At 37.5% G+C, this 21,205-nt stretch overlaps 2 protein-coding genes across 2 annotated transcripts; one reads left to right on the forward strand and one right to left on the reverse strand.

The window, feature by feature from the left end:
- Positions 1-579: 579 nt before the first annotated feature.
- Positions 580-10,652, reverse strand: hsf5 (heat shock transcription factor family member 5). Its single transcript, XM_056241203.1, has 6 exons — positions 10,148-10,652; positions 8,858-9,124; positions 8,405-8,499; positions 6,735-7,088; positions 719-777; positions 580-616 (listed from the first exon to the last, which is right to left on the reverse strand). Exons 1-5 carry the CDS (start codon positions 10,614-10,616, stop codon positions 742-744), a joined length of 1,221 nt encoding a protein of 406 aa, XP_056097178.1. The 5' UTR covers positions 10,617-10,652; the 3' UTR covers positions 580-616; positions 719-741.
- Positions 10,653-11,635: 983 nt separating this feature from the next.
- Positions 11,636-14,008, forward strand: supt4h1 (SPT4 homolog, DSIF elongation factor subunit). Its single transcript, XM_056241202.1, has 5 exons — positions 11,636-11,767; positions 12,133-12,239; positions 12,506-12,561; positions 13,662-13,715; positions 13,871-14,008. The coding sequence occupies exons 1-5, from the start codon at positions 11,699-11,701 to the stop codon at positions 13,936-13,938; spliced, it is 354 nt and encodes a 117-aa protein (XP_056097177.1). The 5' UTR covers positions 11,636-11,698; the 3' UTR covers positions 13,939-14,008.
- The last annotated feature ends 7,197 nt before the right edge of the window (positions 14,009-21,205 follow it).

Genomic DNA, 21,205 nt, shown 5'->3' on the forward strand with positions numbered 1-21,205 from the left:
CATTAATTCGGTTATTTTCCTGTTTATTACTGTCAAGCTCCTTTTAAACAGTCTGTACTGTATGAGTTATAGGAATAAAATCCTAAGGGAAATTAAGATTTAGTGTATTAATCATTTATCATGACTTGAGCAGGTTTATAATAAAATAATTTGACTATGCCATCAAAATAACACAAAACAATGACACTCGTTCAGCCTTTATCAGGGTTTTCACTCGCTTTGCATTTATTCAAATTCAAAAAAGCTGAAAACAAATCAGGTCATTTCACGGCAATTAAAATCTGACTTTCACTCTTGTGCTGTTAAATATATTAACTATATATGGATGCTTATAAATACTGAAATATATCATAAAATATCACTTTCACTATAGATATTAAAAGCATGTGTATTTAGCATAAAAATACCATTACAATTAAAAGTCAGAATTTTAAGGGGGGGGGGGGGGGGGGGGGGTTAGCATGCAATATTAACATAAAACTACTTGAAATCACACAAAAGCGAAACTTTCTTAAATAATTCATACCATTTTTTTAAATGTTATCAATAAGAGTTTTGTTTTTTTGATATATTGTTCATATGTCATGTGCATATGCTGATGAATCCTGCCTGTCATCTGTGGATCATATAATAACAACCATTAAGTCATAAAAAGTAACAATTAAAAAACAATCTGAATGATTATGTAAAAACATATCGTAATGTGAAAGTGTCGTACCTCCAGCAGCAGCAGGGAGTGTTTCACGAGTCTTCTGCTGTCCGTTTCTGATCTGAAATCTGATTTACAAAGGGTTTCACTATAGCATCAATCTAGCTTCAATGTTGTTCACCATTCAAAAATAAAACATCATCAGTCTTTATGCTATTAGCCTGGGCCAACCTGTGATGCTAGTGAACACACACTTAAAGACAGTGTTGGGGAAAGTTACTTTGAAAAGTAATGCTTTACAATATTGCGTTACCCCCTTAAAGGGGTCATATAATGGTACACGCACTTTTACAAGTTGATTGTACTGAAATGTGTGTTGGCAGTGTCTGTACACAACCATCATATAATGATAAAAATCCATCCAGTGTTTTTGTTTTAATCTCCTTATATGTTTTCCCCTGCCTCAAATTGAGCCGTTCGACCGTGTGACGTCACAAGCTCGGAAGCCCCTCCCACGATTGTTGATTGACAGCAGCGTTTCAACACAGACCCGCCCTCGCTCGTGAACGAGCTGTCAATCATAGTCTGCGCGGAGCGGCGCGGTCATTGTTGATATGCTGGAGCACTGTCTATGAGCAGAATGGCGTCTAAGCGATTGTGGTGTTCTGTTCTTGGGTGTAATAACGAACACAGTCATTTTAATGTTCCTAAATCCGAACCGCTGAAGACGCAGTGGCTGAGTTTGTTTTCGAAGGGAATATTCCCCACGAGCAACGTCAATGCTCTCATCTTTGCGCGAATCATTTCACACCAGACTGCTTTATAAACGAGGGTCAGTATAAAGCTGGATTTGCTAAGAAGCTGCTCCTGAAATAAAGGATCGGTACCAGATATTCGTGTTCCTGCTGAACCTCTAGAACAGGGGTTTTCAAATTGGGTGAACATGAGCCTCCCCTTACAGTAGGTAAGGACAGCCGAGCCCCCCCCCCCCCCCCCCCCCCCCTTCCCCAAAATCCCGACCGCCGGCACTAACCCACACACGCCTCTGCAGTAAATGCCATATTTTGTGTGTTCCAGGCAATGATGAGTTTCAATAAAAACTGATAAATTTTGATTTTTTTTTTAATATTTTAAAATATTGTATTTGAAGACATTTTATTTCCACGACCTTTTTAAAAGTGCATTAATAAACGATTCTTTGCAACAGCAAATCATTTCCAACTTCATGCAGACCTAATTGAGGCTACTTTTAAAATTGAACATTGAACATCAGTAGTCCTAACCACAAGTTAACAAAACATGCTTAACATGTGTAATCGGCGCCAACGCTGACGACACCCGATGGCTGAAACTGCACAGACGGACTTATCTTCAGTGGAACCATTTATTTTCAAGTATTATGGCTGTATGTTAATGCCATCTTTTTATGAATGAAGGCCAGTATCACTGATATTAATATAGCTACTGATGTCTCCATGAAAATGATTTTTCCCGAAATTTTAAACATTTATTAGGCTTCAAAAAATATAAAAAAAATTTATTTAAGTTAACTTAAAACAATCCTCACTTAAACCCATAATAAATGTCATATTTACCTGTGCCTTTCCTGTCTAACAGGTATGAAATATACAGAAATTGAATAAGGTTATAAAACAGTCCGCACTGCATAAATTATAAATGAAATATAGATTAATCCTTATTAAAGCTACAAGTGTTCTTTAGTCAAGAACAGGGAGTAATTTTCTCTGTTCCCTTTGCTCTTTGGTTAACTTTACTGACAGAGAGAATTGTGGCTCCTGTCACTTTAAGATCTGCAGACAGGATCTCACGCATCTCATTCTCACTTTTACTTCCATTTAAGATTTTTTTTTAATTAATTTAAGACTGGTATTGTGAGGATACTCGACAAAGAGAACATTTTGGCATAAATGTGTGTGTTATTGTTCGTTCAAGCGCGAAAGAGAACTCGATACTGGCGCGCGTCTTTCTGTGAGTCGTGTGTGTGTGTGTGTGTGTGTGTCAGGAGGACATTCACTGACAGCGCGTTCTCTTTTGTCTTGTCGCGCATGAATGGTTTAAGAGCTAGGGTTGCCAACCGTTCCGTATAATACGGAATCGTTCCGTATTTGACACATGAAAGGCTTGTTCCGTATTGAACTGATACGGAACGCACTTTGTTCCGTATTTTTGAGAATCAGTTCAGTGCAAATCCATGACAGACGCATAGCTTCTAATATATATGTCAGACAGACTATGATGAATGAACGAAGACCCGCTGCTATAATGGCAAATTCGGGGACTTGGCGCCACCTTGACGGGCTCTGACGTGTAATGACGTAGAGTTGGCTCATTGGTCGCACGTCAGAGGCGCCCGCGCCATTGGATGTGCAGTTGCCGCAGCGCAGCCTGAGCGAGCCAGACGCTCAATGTGCAAGCTGTGCAGCTGCAAATGCGTTTTACAGGCTTCAGTAAATCGAGTAAAATATGTTTCCGAAGACATTTGTAGTAGTAGTGGGAAGTTCGGATCATTTTACTGACTCGGATCTTTGAGTCTCGTTCAGCAAAATGAACGAATCTTTTTTCGAGTCATTTCGTTCATTTCAGCATAATATAATTAAAATGGCATGTTAAATATCCCAACACATCTAGAACTTACGAAAATGTTGATTACATTTGTAAAAAGAATAAAAATAAATTATAGGGTAATGCAGCCAAAGCCAAATTATAAGAAACCGAAATTTTTATGAATTGATTAGTTGTTGGGTTTTAAGTTCAGGCTATTGCAGTCTGATTCTGTTAGTTCACCTCACCTCCTCATCCGAGACGTTCTTTCCTTTGCAACTTCATATTTATCAGGTTTGTTCTCCTCCTCTTGTGTCTCGAGACGTTAGTTGTCGACTCGTCAGTGTCTGACTCTGATCTGTCTGCTGGGCCGTGCCGTGTGTGATACAGCAGGGCCGGAAAGAGTAATGATTAGTTCATCTTTCGAGTCTCGAGTTCGGGTTCGGCCGGGTCCGAGTCTTTCGTTCTTCCTGTCAGTCCCATAGAGGCTATGCTGTCAGTACCGGAAAGAGTAATGATTAGTTCATCTTTCGAGTCTCGAGTTCGGGTTCGGCCGGGTCCGAGTCTTTCGTTCTTCCTGTCAGTCCCATAGAGGCTATGCTGTCAGTACCGGAAAGAGTAATGATTAGTTCATTTTCTTCGAGTCTTCGGGTTTGAGTCCTTCGTTCTTTTGTCACGTGACCGCTGGTATCTCGCATCAAATACAATATTAGATTCGTATTATTGACTGCGTCTGAATGTATATTGTTTTATATTTAGGAATTAAAATACAAAATATGTGAAATAAACATTATCTGAAAAATAAAAGTTTCATCTTATTATTGTCCCTGTCCGTTTCTTTAAATGTTTCTTGTGCATCTGTGGTGTGTTTTATTATATATTATACATTAATTAACTACTATTATATTATACATTAACTACGTGCTTGTTTGTAAAAAGGTTGTGAATTAGTAGGCTATTCAATACGGTGACACGTCACGTGACAAAAGAACGAAGGACTCAAACCCGAAGACTCAGAAGATGAACTAATCATTACTCTTTCCGGTACTGACAGCATAGCCTCTATGGGACTGACAGGAAGAACGAAAGACTCGGACCCGTCCCGAACCCGAACTCGAGAGAGATGAACTAATCATTTCCAGTACAGATTCAGAAACCATATGTTGCTCAATGCGCATGCGCGATCAACACAAAATGAACGAATCACTCTCTGAGACAACTCGGTAGTCCCGAGTCATATTAAAGATTCGTTCAAAATGAACGAATCGTTCATGAACGACACATCACTAATTTGTAGGCTATGATAAGAAAAACTACTAAAATTAAAAAAGATTTTTTTTTTGCACTGGAAAGAACATTCTAGAAGTCTAATTCTATTGAATAAGTTCGCACAAGGCTACAGAAAACGGTTGTGTTTATTTTTCTTCAAATGCAGTCTAAGCCGATGAGTTTCGAATGATATATGTTGTTAAAAATAAAACGTATTATAATCTAAACAAAATACATGGTTCATTTTTGGCAAAATGATCATGATAGCCTTTATATCTGTGTGTTTAAGTCTTGTATTTTGATTAAGCCTACTTTGCTATTCTATAAATATATAGGCCTAATAAGTTGCATTATAATATGATATAAAATGTATGAATTTCAGGGATTATTTTTCTAAACCCCCCCCCCCCCCCCCCCCCGTTCCTTATTTCCATTTCAGAAAGTTGGCAACCCTATTAAGAGCATTTGCGCGAATAAGAGCGTGATCATATAACCCTAGCTGAAGGATGAAAGAAAGAACGAATGCTGCGTTAAATACTTTAACACGTTGAAGCTGGGCAAAAATTAATCGCATGTGTCAACGTTGACAGCACTACTTGTCATACATTACTGACAGAAAAATGCTGCGGTTTAAAGTGGATTCGTTTTCATGGTAGGCCTACACAGAATGTTTTTAGTAAGCTACATAGGATGTTCTACAATAAATATTTAGCTAACGTTAACAGTCTGACCTAGCAGCAATGTATGTTAATCTTTCTTCGCATGTCGCGCCTCCCCTGTGGCTCTTTGGCGCCCCCCAGGGGAGGCGCGCCTCACCTATTGAAAACCGCTGCTCTAGAAGAACTGAAGTGAGTGTAACGTTTTATTAAACTTTATATTAATATTTATATTAATCTTTGCAAAGCGCTAGCTGCACGCTTCACAATGAATCGTGAGGCACGCACAATGAGGTTTACACTTAGGGTACATTACGGCATGTTTTCTATGTATGACGTTCTCAATATAATTCATAATCCCACGTTTATACTGAACAACGCGTTATGGTTATTGTGTTATTGTGTTACAAACGGTGTATGCACAGAACAGAGAGGCGGGGTGAGCAAAACTCATTATCTTTTAAAGGCATATGCACTGAAACGGCGTGCTGAAAACAGAGCTGTTTTTGACCAGGTAAAATAAGTGTTTTCTTACAATACTAATGAGAATTTTTAATTAAAGTATATTACAAACTTTTAATTTAGACCCTAAAGAATCATATTAGCTTGTACAAAAATGACATTATATTCAATTCAATTCAATTCAAATTTATTTGTATAGCGCTTTTCACAATACATATTGTTTCAAAGCAGCTTTACAGAAAGTGCATTTCAGAAATGTACATAGAAAAAAAATACATTATATGACCCCTTTAAAAACTAAATTGCTTTACTTAGTTACTTTTAAAGAAAGGTAAGAGTTACATTATTTTTGCGTTACTTCTCACCTGGGCTGGGCTTGTTTTTTAGTTTTTTTTTAATAACCAAAATTATCTATCCTAATGTTCTATATTTTAAGTTCTATATTTTGACCAAAATTTTAATAATAAGGCTGAAGTGGATGCTTTCAGTATAACTGTATTATTGAAGATCAGCAGCAAGTACATTTGTCAATAAAGTGAGATTAAATGCATACAAATATTTGTTTTATTTAATATATTTAATTATTGGAGGTTTATGTAGTATTCTGATTTTGCATTTCACTGATTTCATTCATTTTGAGGAATTCTGATTCTGGTTTTTGCCAGTGGGATGAGTAAATGCTCACATTTAGTAGAACTAGCCATCAATTTACTCACGACAGAAGAGGTGTCAGTCAATACATGGGAAAACAAAGTAACTTGCATTACTTATTTGAAAAAATAACTCTAATAATAACTGTAAATTTATAAGTAATATAATGCTTTACTTTACTAGTTACTGTTACACCCAACACTGCTTAAAGAGTATTCATCACTTCAGTGAGCTCATTGTTTCTGCATTCAATTATTACATTGTTTAAATAAAAATTTTTTTCGCTAACTGTGATTTTGTACATTTCTGAAATACATAACTTAGACAGTTTCCTCTGATAACAGATCACTCTAAATTGTAATGTGGACTCATGCATTTTCTGTAAAGCTGCTTTGAAACGATGTGTATTGTGAAAAGCGCTATACAAATAAATGAGAATTGAATTGAATTAAAGACCAGCAAAGAAGACACCAGCGTCTTTGAACCTTTTTTGAGGACTCCAGAGATGTTGAAGGGTTTTCTGAGAGCTGGACTCCTGGATTGTCCAGCTCCTGTTCCTCTGGCTCTAGTTTGATGAACTGAGTGATGACAGACGGACGCTCGTCTCTCGGAGGACTGACGGATCCCGCAGGTAAAGTGCAGAGAGGAGGGCTGGAGGAGTGCAGGGGCTTCACTGGGGTTCCCACGCGGACTATGTGGACGTTAGGCAAACCCTGGAACTCGTCCACCATCTGGAAGACTGTGTCCAGGTTCACGTCGCCTCTCTGAGACTCAGGCGGACCGTGTGCTGCCCAGTTTGAGCTCTGGATGCTGTTGTGATGGTGGCTCACTGGATAGTTCTGCTAGGGTAATGATAATGAACATCTTTAGAATGCTGTAGAATGAATCTCATGAAACAAGTCTGTGTGTGGGGGGGGTGTACCTATTTAACCATATTTTGGGGACAAACTTGTACCCAGACCAGAAGTGACCGAAATCTGACAAAATCTCCAAAAACCTCCCTTTAGTGACGTCTGATATAAATGTGTAAATCTGGTATAAAAATTTTTTTTTTTGAAAATGTAAAAATGCAGAAAGTTTAGTGTAATGGGTAGGTTTAGGGGGCGGGTTAGTGTGTGTGTGTGTGTGTGTGTGATGGGTTGGTTTAGGGGGCGGGTTAGTGTGTGTGTGTGTGTGTGATGGGTAGGTTTAGGGGTCGGGTTAGTGTGTGTGTGTGTGAAGGGTAGGTTTAGGGGTCGGGTTAGTGTGTGTGTGTGTGTGTGATGGGTAGGTTTAGGGGGCGGGTTAGTGTGTGTGTGTGTGTGATGGGTAGGTTTAGGGGTCGGGTTAGTGTGTGTGTGTGTGAAGGGTAGGTTTAGGGGTCGGGTTAGTGTGTGTGTGTGTGTGTGTGTGATGGGTAGGTTTAGGGGGCGGGTTAGTGTGTGTGTGTGTGTGATGGGTAGGTTTAGGGGTCGGGTTAGTGTGTGTGTGTGTGAAGGGTAGGTTTAGGGGTCGGGTTAGTGTGTGTGTGTGTGTGTGTGTGAAGGGTAGGTTTAGGGGGCGGGTTAGTGTGTGTGTGTGTGTGTGTGTGATGGGTTGGTTTAGGGGGCGGGTTAGTGTGTGTGTGTGTGTGATGGGTAGGTTTAGGGGTGGGGTTAGTGTGTGTGTGTGTGAAGGGTAGGTTTAGGGGTCGGGTTAGTGTGTGTGTGTGTGTGTGATGGGTAGGTTTAGGGGGCGGGTTAGTGTGTGTGTGTGTGTGATGGGTAGGTTTAGGGGTCGGGTTAGTGTGTGTGTGTGTGAAGGGTAGGTTTAGGGGTCGGGTTAGTGTGTGTGTGTGTGTGTGTGTGATGGGTAGGTTTAGGGGGCGGGTTAGTGTGTGTGTGTGTGTGATGGGTAGGTTTAGGGGTCGGGTTAGTGTGTGTGTGTGTGTGTGTGTGTGTGTGTGTGTGTGTGTGTGTGTGTGTGTGTGTGTGTGTGTGTAAATAGGACAATGACATTTGACTTGGCAGGTTTCATGCGATTCATAACTTTTGAATATTGAGAGTAATATGCCATGAACATTTTTTACAGATTCACTCAGTAATTGTTCACTGAAACATAGTTATTTGTGAATATGAATGATCAGAAAGATGTGCAATAATGTTTGTCAACATATCAACTGTGTAGTGGGTCTCACCGGGTAATAAGCATAATGTGCTGCATATGACAGAGATGTTTGATCTCCACCTGTTCGATCTGCTTCCATAAAGCCAGCAGTGCAACCCTGACAAACTACAGAAAGCACACACACACACACACCAGTACAGTAGATTTATAAGCTAACATTTATAAGCTCCTACAATTTCTAGGGAGAAATGCAATAAAACAAATACGATTTTTTTTTTTATTAATCTGATGTTTGATTGCAGACGTTGGCAAATCTGAGCACATTTGAAACTCAAGACACATATGAGATTACTGATTACTTCTTAGAAGACAAATATTACTTAAGCCAAGTCTCTGTTTGCTCTCACTGCTGTCTAGAGGAAATAATTGAAAAATGTGTTTTGTTTCCTGCAGAAAATACAAAATACACTGAAAACACCGATTCGAGATGAATTGATGCAATGTTGCAAATCTAAGTCTGTACCTGGCGAGTAAAATCCAGGAGGATAGGACAGGTGATGTGGGATATATTTCGTCTCCTGTGGGAACAGGGCAGTGGGACTGGACTGAACTCTATGAGGAGCGCTGTACGGATACGAGCGGATCACAGACACCGGGATGCCTTTGTTAGGGTAGAAAGGAGGCGCATCCCTGCAAGGAACGATCCAGGAGTGGGGAGGGATCAGGCTTCTGTCAAACCCCTTCAGCTGATGGGATGCGCCACTGATGTGCTGATAGGGGGGTGCAGAACCTAAGAAATGAGCATGAAAAACTTTTTGAGTAGTTTGTAGAACATTAAAAGATTTAAAGCAACAGAATTGTATTTTACCTGACCTATCCAGGGGCGTCATGCACCTATCCTAATGAGAGACTGCAGAGACAATGGGTGGAGCTTGATGTCCAGCTCCGCCCCCGCTGGACGTAATGGGTGGAGCTAGACGGTCCAACCACACCCTTATAACCAGGGTTTGAAATTAACACCCGCCGAATGCAGGTACAAATCAACTGTGGCGGGTAACGCTGTCAAATCACGAGCCTATTTGGCGTGTTACATATTATGTTTACTCACTTTGCTGGGAAGTTCGTGTAAGACAAATCTGCGCAGATTTAGCACAAAAACTCAACTCGTGAGTCATCATGATATATTAAATACAGAGTATTGCACAGAATCTGTGCATATCTGGCTTACTTGAACACACTACGCAACAAATAACGGCGCGCCTGTTCATTTGCATTGAAGCAATAGCGAAGATTAAAGCATTTGGTTAACAGAAAAGACTTTTATTTTCCAACATCCTACTTTTTTATTTTATGTTCTTTGTACTGTATTGATCTGCCCACCTAAAACACATTTTTGGTGAAAAGGATGAGGAAAGGGAGGAGATGACTGGATATTGTTTGAATAAGAAATGAATGTGAAATCCAAATTTTATAATATATACATATAAAAGCAGAATTTCATCTTGTTATATAAATATCAATCAACATCTGCACCAAATTACATATTTTTCTCAGTTTGGGCCTCTGTGTTTTCCTCCATATTCCCACTTTATCATACTAAATTAGTCATAAAAGCTTGATGTATCAAATATGATAACGTACAAATTTTTCAACTGCACACACAAATTTGATTTTCTGACTATTATTTCATTTGTCAGACTTTACACACCCTGTAGAGTAACTCATCCAGACATGCATGCATGATTCCTCAAATCTGTCTCTTACCACCGTATTAACTTTATACATGTTTGATTAGTATGAGAGTTGAACTGGCCTGTATTCTCTGTTTCTGTAGTGTTTGGCTGAGGCTGGTGATGGACTCGACTAGGGGGTCGACAGGTCACCTCCTCTCCGGCCAGGATCTTGGCCTTGTTACTGATGGTCAGCCTCTTCAGATGGACCAGAAGTTCTGGCCGGCCCTGTCTGAAGAAGGGATTGTGGAAGTGGTGCAGGTTTCGGTGTCTGTCTTTGGATGGCCCGTCGAACAGCTTCCGGAAGCCGTACAGGTTGAGCTGTCGGATGAAGCTGGTGAAGTTGGTGGTCTTGAAGAGTTTAGCGTCTTGTTTGACCGGTGACAGCAGTTCGTCCTCGAAACGCTGCTGGTCGACAATCAAACCGTCTCCATTTGGGCTCCAGAAGACTGAGTTGTTCTTGGGATCGTTTGTCAAACCCCATAACTTAGCTGGAAAGTTATTGTAGTTAATGTGGACTTGGAGAAGAGAATGATCAAACCCCATATCCATGTTCTGTGACAATCAAATCAAATAATCTTTCACTTCATGACCTGCAGATGATGGAAACTACATAAACATCACTAAATATTCAACACTATACAACAACTTTAACACATTATTACGACATTAGTTCATAGATAGATTGAATAGATCATTAGAAATATTGGTAACACTTTACAATGGGGTTACATTCGTTAACGTTAGTTAACTAGCCATGAAAAATACTATTCTGCAATACATCAAATCAAATGTTTTATCTGTTATTATTATTTAATGGACCAGAGTTAACATGAAGTAACAGTTGTATTTTTATTAATGTTAAGAAAGATTAATAAATACAAACGTATTGCTCATTGTTAACTGATGATAATTAGTGAGACCTTACTGTGAAGTGTTACCAAAATATTCAATAGACATAAAAGTTGTCATAGTAATAGTAGCTACACAACAACACACGTAACGTTATTTTATCAAAATATATTAAACTTTGTTAATGATAATTGATCAATTGATGTCTTTACGCTTCTTTATATATTTACCATCTCCTCCAAGAACCGTTACTGGAACCGTTATGCGCGTTCACATAGAACACATTTAAACGGCATCAGAATGAGTCTCGCGCGACCTCTATAACAGCGATCTCTAACGGCTGTTGTGTAGTTTAAATTAGTTTGAAACAAATTTTGTTGAAAACAATGTTATGAAATACTTTAATTGGCTTTGTGTTTATATTCATTATGTCATTTCCATTCCAACAATTCTGTGCAACTCTGTGAGACTCTTATTTTGTGTTCTTTTTGGAACGTAGCCGCTCATTGGTCACAAACTACAGATCTAAATCCAACTTCGCGACAGAATTAGAAAAAAATATATACACAACACAATACATACATAAGAATAATATTAATCAAAATAAATAAACAACAAATATTTCACGTCACGATACACGCGGCGCATATCTGTGACGTCATTAAGCGTCGCCGAATGTGCGGTTGTAGCTAACAAGCGCTAACAACAAACAATCGTTGTTCCGAGGCATCTATTAAGATTATTTTTGCTTAATTTCCAGTTATTGCGTTAAAGCAACAGGGATGTCTCTGGACACTGTCCCGAAAGATCTGCGCCATTTGAGAGCGTGTCTGTTGTGCTCTCTTGTCAAGGTAAAATGAGACATTTATGATAACAGATGGTTTTATCATTGACATATTTACATATTGAAATGTTTAGATAGAGCAGATAAGTACAATAACAAGATCATTAACAAAACGGGTTTGCCATATCCAAAACTGCAAAACATGACCATGCTACGTTTTAAAAAAAAATGTATTACATATAAACATCATTCTGCCTCTTACAGTCATAAAATGCACAGTATGCTGTTAGATACAGTCGTAGATAATACCCTTTGCTAATCATAGGTAGCATCACAATTACTACTAGTAGTTGCCGGTGACTGTGGCTAATGTGTAAAGGAAGACTAAGGGAAAATGTTTGATGAACATCATCTCATCTTCTCTTGTTTCAGACTATTGATCAGTTCGAGTATGACGGATGTGACAACTGTGAATCATACCTGCAGATGAAGGGCAACCGGGAGATGGTTTATGAATGCACAAGCTCTTCTTTTGATGGGTGAATAGTTAAATAGATATGTACTCTCCCTCATGTCGGTGTAAACCTGTATGGCTCGCTTGCTTTCTTCCAAGGACCATAAACAAATAGAATATGTGGTGATTTACACTTTAAAAGCACCATCAAATAATCAATACCGCTTAAGAAGGAGAATCACACTGGTCTGGAAAGTTACAGTGTGTTAGAGATGAACTTTAGTTTGAAAGGACACTGACACATGTTGGATTTCATTTCAACACTAATGTGTGATGTCTTCTTCATTACAGTGTCATTGCTATGATGAGTCCAGAGGACAGTTGGGTGGCAAAATGGCAACGAATCGGTAAGTATTTAATTTACATTTATTCATTTAGCAGACGCTTTTACCCAAAGCAACTTACAGATGAAGAGAGCAATAGCAGCAGTCAAATCAGCAATAGGGATAGTTCACCCAAAATTGAAAATTATCCCATAACTTACTCACCCTCAAGCCATCCTAGGTGTATATGACATCCGTCTTTCAGCCAAACACAATCAGAGTTATATAAAAAAAATGTCCTGGCTCTTCCAAGCTTTATAATAGGAGTGAACGGAGTCTGAGATTTTGAAGCCTAAAAAGCGCATCCATCCATCATAAAAGTAATCCATGTGACTCCAGGGGGTTAATAAAGGCCTTCTGAAGCAAAGTATATAAAACATCCATGTTTATAACTTGATAAACGCATGGCTTCGCTTCAGAAGGTATTTAATAACCCCATAAAGCCGTATGGATAACTTGGTAACGCTTCCTTTTACAGTACAGTACTTATGTGTACTTACAGTGTACTTACCTAGAAAGTACTGGCTAATATAAGGTAAGTACATGGGTTAGGGGTAGGTTCAGGGTTAGTACCTAGTTATTACCCAGTAATTATAGTTACTATAATAAGTACATAGTATGTACATGGGGAACAGGACCGTAAAAGGAAGCGTTACCGATAACTTTTATGATGGATGGATGCGCTTTTTTTGGGCTTCAAAAACTCGGGCTCTATTCACTGCCATTATATTATTTGATATAACTCTGATAGTGTTTGACTGAAAGAAGAGTCATATACACCTAGGATGGCTTGATGGTGAGTAAATGATGGGATAATTTTCAATTTTGGGTGAATTAACCCTTTAATGTTGCGAAGTTCTTCAATTATGAAACAAACACAGTTCCAGCTGTAAAGCAGCTCTAATAAAACAACAACAATATCATTATTCAGCTCAATAACAGAGTGAATGTTGCAAACTTCATCAATTATGAAGAACTCAGTGCAATGATAAAGCTCCTCTATACATGATAATAGTTATTATAGTCATTATTATTCAGTTCTGAAACGAGTTGAGTTCAGCTTTAAGCAGAAGACAACAGTGTTGTTGATGGCGTCAGTTCAATAATGTCCATGTCTTTCTCAGGTAACTTCAAGCCAGGTGTCTATGCCGTGACAGTGACGGGTCGGTTACCTCCAGGTGAGGGTCGGGTTTTGATCTTGTTCATCAATGTCTCTCTCATGACTGCAATAAAGGACAGTGTGTGTTTTCAATCAAAATGTTGGCATGTAAAGCATATCACTTTGAAATATGTTTAAAGTGACTCACATGAGTCTGATTCTGTTGTGTGTCAGGTGTGGTGCGAGAGCTGAAGAGCAGAGGCGTCATCTACCGCTCCAGAGACACGGCTGTTAAAACATGAACACTGCCACACACACACACACTCTGCTATTGTCTGTTATTTCGTTTGTTTTATAATTTTCTTTTCTATTTGTATTTGGAGTGCATTTGATGATGGATAAATGATTTGATTATTCCATGTAAAGGATTTAAACATTAAAGTTTTATAAACAGCATTTTGTGTTTTTAATATGGCCAGTCATTTTAAAAGACACCACGAGAGGGCGCTGTCACTCTTCAAACTCCTGACAGAAATAAAGCAGCACCTTCACATTACACAGGCTGCGTTTTTGAAACCACACAAAACAGTGTGTGACAAAAGTAGTATGTAGTATACAAGCAAAAAGTACTGGATGGCCTACTACTTCCAGTGAGGTCCTGAAGTGTGCAAATAATGGACAGGTTACTATCCCATGAGGCCACGGGAGACAACATGACGAATGTAGTACGTCCAAAAAGACATTCATACTATAAAGTACATACTTTTTAGCAGTCGTGAAGTACAGTAGTCAACATTTGAAGTGGATTACAAAAAGTGTCCTAAGACGAGAACGGGTATTGTTCAAAATGTATGTATAACTTTGATGAAAGGTTTTGATCCACCGTAGAAACAGAATTAAGAGCTCAGATTTGTAATATTATGGTTATTGATCTGACCTGCAGTAATCTTCTGCATGTAACTCATCTAAAAACATTTATGCAATGGACATGATAGCTTTAATGGTCCACCTTGTTTATCAGGAAAGGAGTGCTGTTACTTTCAAAAGCGACTGGACTTGGAGGATGATAAAACTCTTGTTTACACGCCGCTTTTACCTCAAAACGTAAAACTTTTTATGCTTTTTTTGCATTACTACTATATCATACTTCCTTGATCCAGTATAGGTGCTCTAGAAGGCCTACAACAACATGGCAATATGATCAAATAAAAAAAATACTGTAAATCTTTGATCACTTAAGAGTGAAAACTATAAGCATTAATACATCATTTGAAGATATTTTTTATTAATGCAAGCACGAAGTTTAACCCTTGTGCTGTGTTGAAAAACCTATAACACTTGTGGTGTTCCTGGGCAAAAATAAATACAAAATCTGTCAAGAAAACAAGTTTAAACAAATCCCATATTTGGTGATAAAATAGCATAACAAGAGATTTATGAGCTATTATTTTGTTGGCTGGTCATTTTTGACCATGAATACCACAAGACTGATTGTGCCATTTTGTACAAAGTAAAAGCGTTTCAAAACAAATTTCCTGGTTAAACATTAAAGCACACTACTGTGATAAACAGTGCACATTGTTTTCATATTTTATGCAAAATTGACAGAATAGTCCACAAAAAAAACTTTTATTTTCACACAAAAACTGAGATATACGTAAGCTCAGATAAATGAGGCCTACGGTTGATCAGTTCCAAAAAGAAATATAAAACCTGTTGAATTGTAAGACAAGAAGCTGACAAAAATATTGAATCCAATATTTGGTGATGATGCAGCATAATGAGAGATTTATAAGCATATTTTGCAGGCCGGGTGTTTTTTGACCGGGAACACCAGTGTTACAATGTGGGGGAAAAACAAACAAAAAAAAAATTAAACTTGGGCTGAGTAAAGTATTTAGTCCGATGCAATAACATCTACTAGCATTTTCAGACACAGGAAAACTCACCTGGACACAACATAAGGGTTAAGACAATACAAGTGTTGTTAGGAAATTGTAACATGCACAGCTGTCAATCACTAACAGTCTTTGTGCATTCACATCATAAACTCTGTAATTAAGAAATTGAGTTATTGTGGCTCTCAAGAATCGTCACCTTTCACCCCGATGGGGAAGCATTACTTCACATGAGCGAGCAACAGTTACTGAGTGACTCATAAATGAAACTTTATAGTCATATCAGTCATTCACTGCAGCTTTACCATCAATGTGTCTTTGAGTATTGTTTTTTTCTTGTTTCCACCAGAACATAATGCAATCTAAAAATGCTGGGTTGTTTCAACCCAACCGTTGGTTTTTTAAACCTAACAGTTAAGTTTGTCTATATTTGACCCAAACATGTGTTGAAACAACCCAGTACTTTCCAGAGTGTGTGGTGTGGCATACTTCACAATGTCACACTTCACAATGTCTGAATTACAACCAAATTGAAACTCCAACAAAGAAAGCACACTGTAAACATTTCTAACTTGCCAACTCAAAATTTTAGTCACATCTAAAATGTTCAATTGGCCCAAGTGAAATTCTGCAAAGTGATCAAATTAAATTAGCAGAATTTCACTTGGCCAATTGCAATTTTTAGATGTGACCAGTCACTAGATTTTTTTGTAGTTGGGAGGTTAGACATTTTTTTTTATGTTCACATATTCAAAATCGTTATAAAAGTTATTTATTTTTATGTATTTGAATGTATGTGCTAAGTGTTTTATGTGAGGCACCATGTAAGCTCAAACTAATTGCCCAACGAGGATTAATAAAGCTCACAAAAAAAAAAAAAAAAGAAAAAAAAAAAGTAGTTTGCATGGTTTGAAATGGTAAAACAATACAGAAAGTCTTGCAGCATTTTAGTTATTATACTTTATATAATGCAACGATATTTTGAAGTATGACTCGAGTGTACAACACACACATGTAACACGTGCAGCCGACAGGAAGTGGCCTGTGCTTAAACTACATAAAGCTTCGCTCTTTTTTTTAAACGAGTGTTAGCCTATATGACATCAGTTTGATAAAGGTCTAAATGTCATTTTGAACATTGCCAGTGTGTGTGATGAAGAGGATATATGACCACCGCATTATCACGATGCTTCATCAAGGTTACCAACTAAAACGTAAAGCTGATTCAGAAACGCTCTTTCCTTTGAGTTATCTTATTAATGTGCTTTATGATTACACAGGTTTGAGTCTAACTGAAAGACTTTAAACACTGTAAATGTTTCATATGGGTGAGTGTCTTAGAAACCTGTCAAAAAGTATGTATATAATGTACATACAGTTGAGAAATAAAATATGTGTAACGGTATTTTGGATCCTTGTAGCTCTTAAAGTGACAGTACCCTAATAAACCTGCTGCGTTTTTATGTTAATCAAATAAAGAGAAAAAAAATCACACTGCTCTTGACTGAATAATAAGGATTCATCTATTTTTTATTTATTCAGTGAAGACGACTGTATTTTACATTTGACATTTGATTATTAAATTGTTCTACCTGAAAACTACTATCAGACCAACCCCGAAAAACTGTTTATTTAATTTGTATCTTTGTTCTATTGTATTTATTTGAGCTATTGCTCTTAATTTGATCATTTGTTCTTATTTTATTACGGACAGTTTACTTGTCTTTAACAATATTTGAAATTTGTATGAGTTAGGCTAGTAGTTTTTGGTGTCATAACCTTATTTATTAAGGTTATGGGTCACAAAACAAAAAAAATAAAAAATAACTAGGTCAATAACTAACAGGTCCAACTGTAGAAAAAATACTATATATATATAGACCACTGCGGTCTTAGATCCGTAAGATTTTTTAATGTTTTTGAAAGAAGTCTCTTAAAAAATGCAGTAAAATTGTGAAATATTATTACAATGTAAATCAGCTGTTTTCTATGTGAATATACAGTAAAGTGTAATTTATTCCTGTGATCAAAGCTGAATTTTCAGCATCATTACTCCAGTCTTCAGTGTCACATGATCCTTCAGAAATCACTCTAATATGATGATTTGCTGCTCAAGAAACATTTATTATCATTATCAATGTTGAAAACAGCGTGTACATTTTTTTCAGGATTCGTTGATGAATAGACAGTTTAAAAAACAACTTTATTTATCTGAAATCATTGATCATTTATCTCGAACCGCTGATTTTCAAGAAATGCCTTGCGAAGACGCATCTTCTTCATCAACACTTAACACAATAATACTAAAACTTATATTCTATATATCAATTTAAACAAAATAACAAACCTTTCTATGTAAACTGTGCTAGGACTAGTCAAAGCACTTATTGGATATTGTTGGTTTGATTTCTTCTATTGTTTCTCCTCATAAGTCGCTTTGGATAAAACTGTGTGAATGATTAAATGTAAATGAAATAGAAAGCTTTGTTTAATTTCTTTCCAAAATAAATTCTTACTGACCACAAACGTTTGAATGGTAGTGTAGGGGCTTTCTATTTCAGATAAATGCTGTTCTTTTGAACTTTCTATTCATCAAAGAATCCTGAAAACATTTCACACAACGGTTTTCAACATTGATAATAATCATAAATGTTTCTTGAGCATCAGATCATCATATTAGAGTGATTTCTGAAGGATCATGTGACACTGAAGACTGGAGTAATGATGCTGAAAATCCAGCTTTGATCACAGGAATAAATTACACTTTACTGTATATTCACATAGAAAACAGATGTTTTACATTGTAATAATAATTTCATTTTTACTGTATTATCAATCAAATAAATGTAGCTTTGGTGAGCAGAAGAGACTTCTTTCACAAAAACAACAAAAAAATTACAGATCTAAAACTATTGAATGGTAGGCCTATATATAGGCATATAATGGGAAAAATATCATGTTCTTGACGGGTTTCATGACGTGCACCCATAAGCATAATTTAGAAAACAAGCCCTCGATGTGCATGTTTAACTTCACTGATCTCATGAACTGATCTCATGTCAGTGAGTTATAATGGGCTTCATCATCCATACAAATGAAGAAGAGAAAGTTAAATGTAGTAAAAGAAACTCAAGAGTGAAAGTAGAACTTCTCATTAAAACACTGACAGAAATAGCTAACTCTCGAGAGGAACGTCGGACTGGAATAATGTCAAAGAAATCTTTCATTGGGTACTTTTTTTTTACTGCTTGGGTACTTTTTTATTGCTATTAGCATTTTTAATTAGCATTTTTGTCGGTTTTAAGATCTCGTTTAGATTCAAACGCATTTGGGCGGGAAAGCAGGTGAGCTCGTCTTCTCTGCTCATATTTGAGCTGTGCTGTTTTTAACCACAGATTCATAACAGCAGCTCACTATGTAGGCTGACTATGTGCACTTCAAAGTCTTTCAGTTTTGCACCCGAGTGTACACCCTAAACCATGGTGCAAAAACACCCACTCAGAACCAGTTAACATTCAAAAACCAGTCAGTCAGCACACGACTAAAAAACATCCACACATAGCCTAAATGCAAATGACAAATTTTATTGAAAAAAATAATTTATGCTGGCTGAAGTGATTCATAAATGTGCATTGAATTGTCTTAAAACATCTTATTTAAAAAAGTAACAATCCACACCCCTATAACATACGTCTTCTTGGTAGATATATTAATAATATTAATAATAATTGCACATAAATTCTAGTTACAAAGTAGTTGTAGAAAATATTTTTGTGATTTGAAAGCTAACTGAATTTTTTTTCAAGCATAAAAAACCTCAAAATACAATCAGACGCCAAAAAAAAAAAAAAAAAAAAAAACAATGCTCAGTTTCTGAGCTTGATTGATAATCAAATGAGAAGAATTGAAGCTCATATCCACATCAGCTTCCTGTTTCAAACTGAACCGAGTCTCGTGCCTCGTCACACTCGGTTTGAGCGGATTAAAACTCATAAAGCTTGAAATATTTATACTGATCTCTACACTGAAAACAATGAGCTGGCGGATAAACCTTGTACATTTGACTATAATTACAGAGAAATGCCAAGTAAAACATTGAATTAGAAAGTAGAATGAACGAGCAACTTTAAAAAAAAGAAATACAGTGTAGTTTTTTATTTAGTGCAATGATCAGCTCAGCTTGAAAATCAGGATTATTTTGTGATTAAAAACAGAATATTAAATAAATCCATCAAGAGAATAAAATGAGAATTCACAATCAGCTCCTGACATCAGAATCACTTCAGACTGAAATATAACTTATCAGGTCAACATTATTAATTAGAACATGTTACATCATGGAGGGAGGAAACACACACACACATGCATGCACGCACATAAACACAAACACGTTTAGTTGGTCAATCGCAAGGGAATCATCACACACACACACACACACGCGCGCGCGCGCTTCAGTGTGTGAAGCCAGGGCCGCTTCCTTCAGAAGGACTGTCACTTCTCTATCAGTCTGTCAGAGACGCTGCTATTGGTCGGTTCCTTAGATGTCCATATTTGGAGAAGTGTGCACTACTGAGTGTAGATGATTGATTTAAACTACAGTTCGATAAATGTGAGCAAACAAAACACATCGCCACAATACAAGGGTGTACTAGTGGTTTCTTGAGTGGAAAAAAGTCATGTATCTTTACACTGTGATTTATAAAGCCACCATGAAATCAAAGTGGATTCTATATATGTATGTGTGCATGTGTATGTGTGTGTGTGTGTGTGTAGATAGATAGTGCGTGCAGAATTATTAGGCATGTTGATTTCCTGATCATATTTGTTTCCAGGCACATTTTGTATTTAATCAACGTGATATATACTTGTTCATGAAGGCTGGAAATGAAAAACGCCTTATATTCAGGTGTGCAGAATTATTAGACATGTTCTTTTACAGATAAAATAAGCCAAAAAAGAGAGAACTCAGACCGAAAAGTCAAAAGTTATTAAATGCCCATGAGAAGGATGCAATACTAGACATTGCAGTTCAGGCATGAGCACCGGACAGTGAGAAGCTCATCGGGTCAGACGAAAACAGGCGGAGAAGAAAACACACGTTAAAGGGTTAGTTCACCCAAAAATGAAAATTATGTCATTAATAACTCTCCCTCATGTCGCCCCAAGCCCGTCAGACCTCCGTTCATCTTCAGAACACAGTTTAAGATATTTTAGATTTAGTCCGAGAGCTTTCTGTCCCTCCATTGTAAATGTATGTACGGTACACTGTCCTTGTCCAGAAAGGAGATAAAGACATCATCAAAGTAGTCCATGTGACATCAGTGGGTTAGTTAGAGTGTGTTGAAGCATCGAAAATACATTTTGCTCCAAAAATAACACAAACTACGACTTTATTCAGCATTGTATTGTCTTCCGGTTCTGTTGTGGATCTGCGTTCAGTGCCGCTGCTGACGTGTGTCTGGTGTGTGTGTGTGTGTGTGACGTAAGACGCTGCTGACGTGTGTCTGGTGTGTGTGTGTGTGTGTGTGTGTGTGACGTAAGACGCTGCTGACGTGTGTCTGGTGTGTGTGTGTGTGTGTGTGACGTAAGACGCTGCTGACGTGTGTCTGGTGTGTGTGTGTGTGTGTGTGTGACGTAAGACGCTGCTGACGTGTGTCTGGTGTGTGTGTGT

Source organism: Rhinichthys klamathensis, unplaced genomic scaffold (assembly GCF_029890125.1).
Source record: "Rhinichthys klamathensis goyatoka isolate OS25496 unplaced genomic scaffold, OSU_Roscu_1.1 h1tg000633l_1, whole genome shotgun sequence".
Lineage (NCBI taxonomy): Eukaryota > Metazoa > Chordata > Actinopteri > Cypriniformes > Leuciscidae > Rhinichthys > Rhinichthys klamathensis.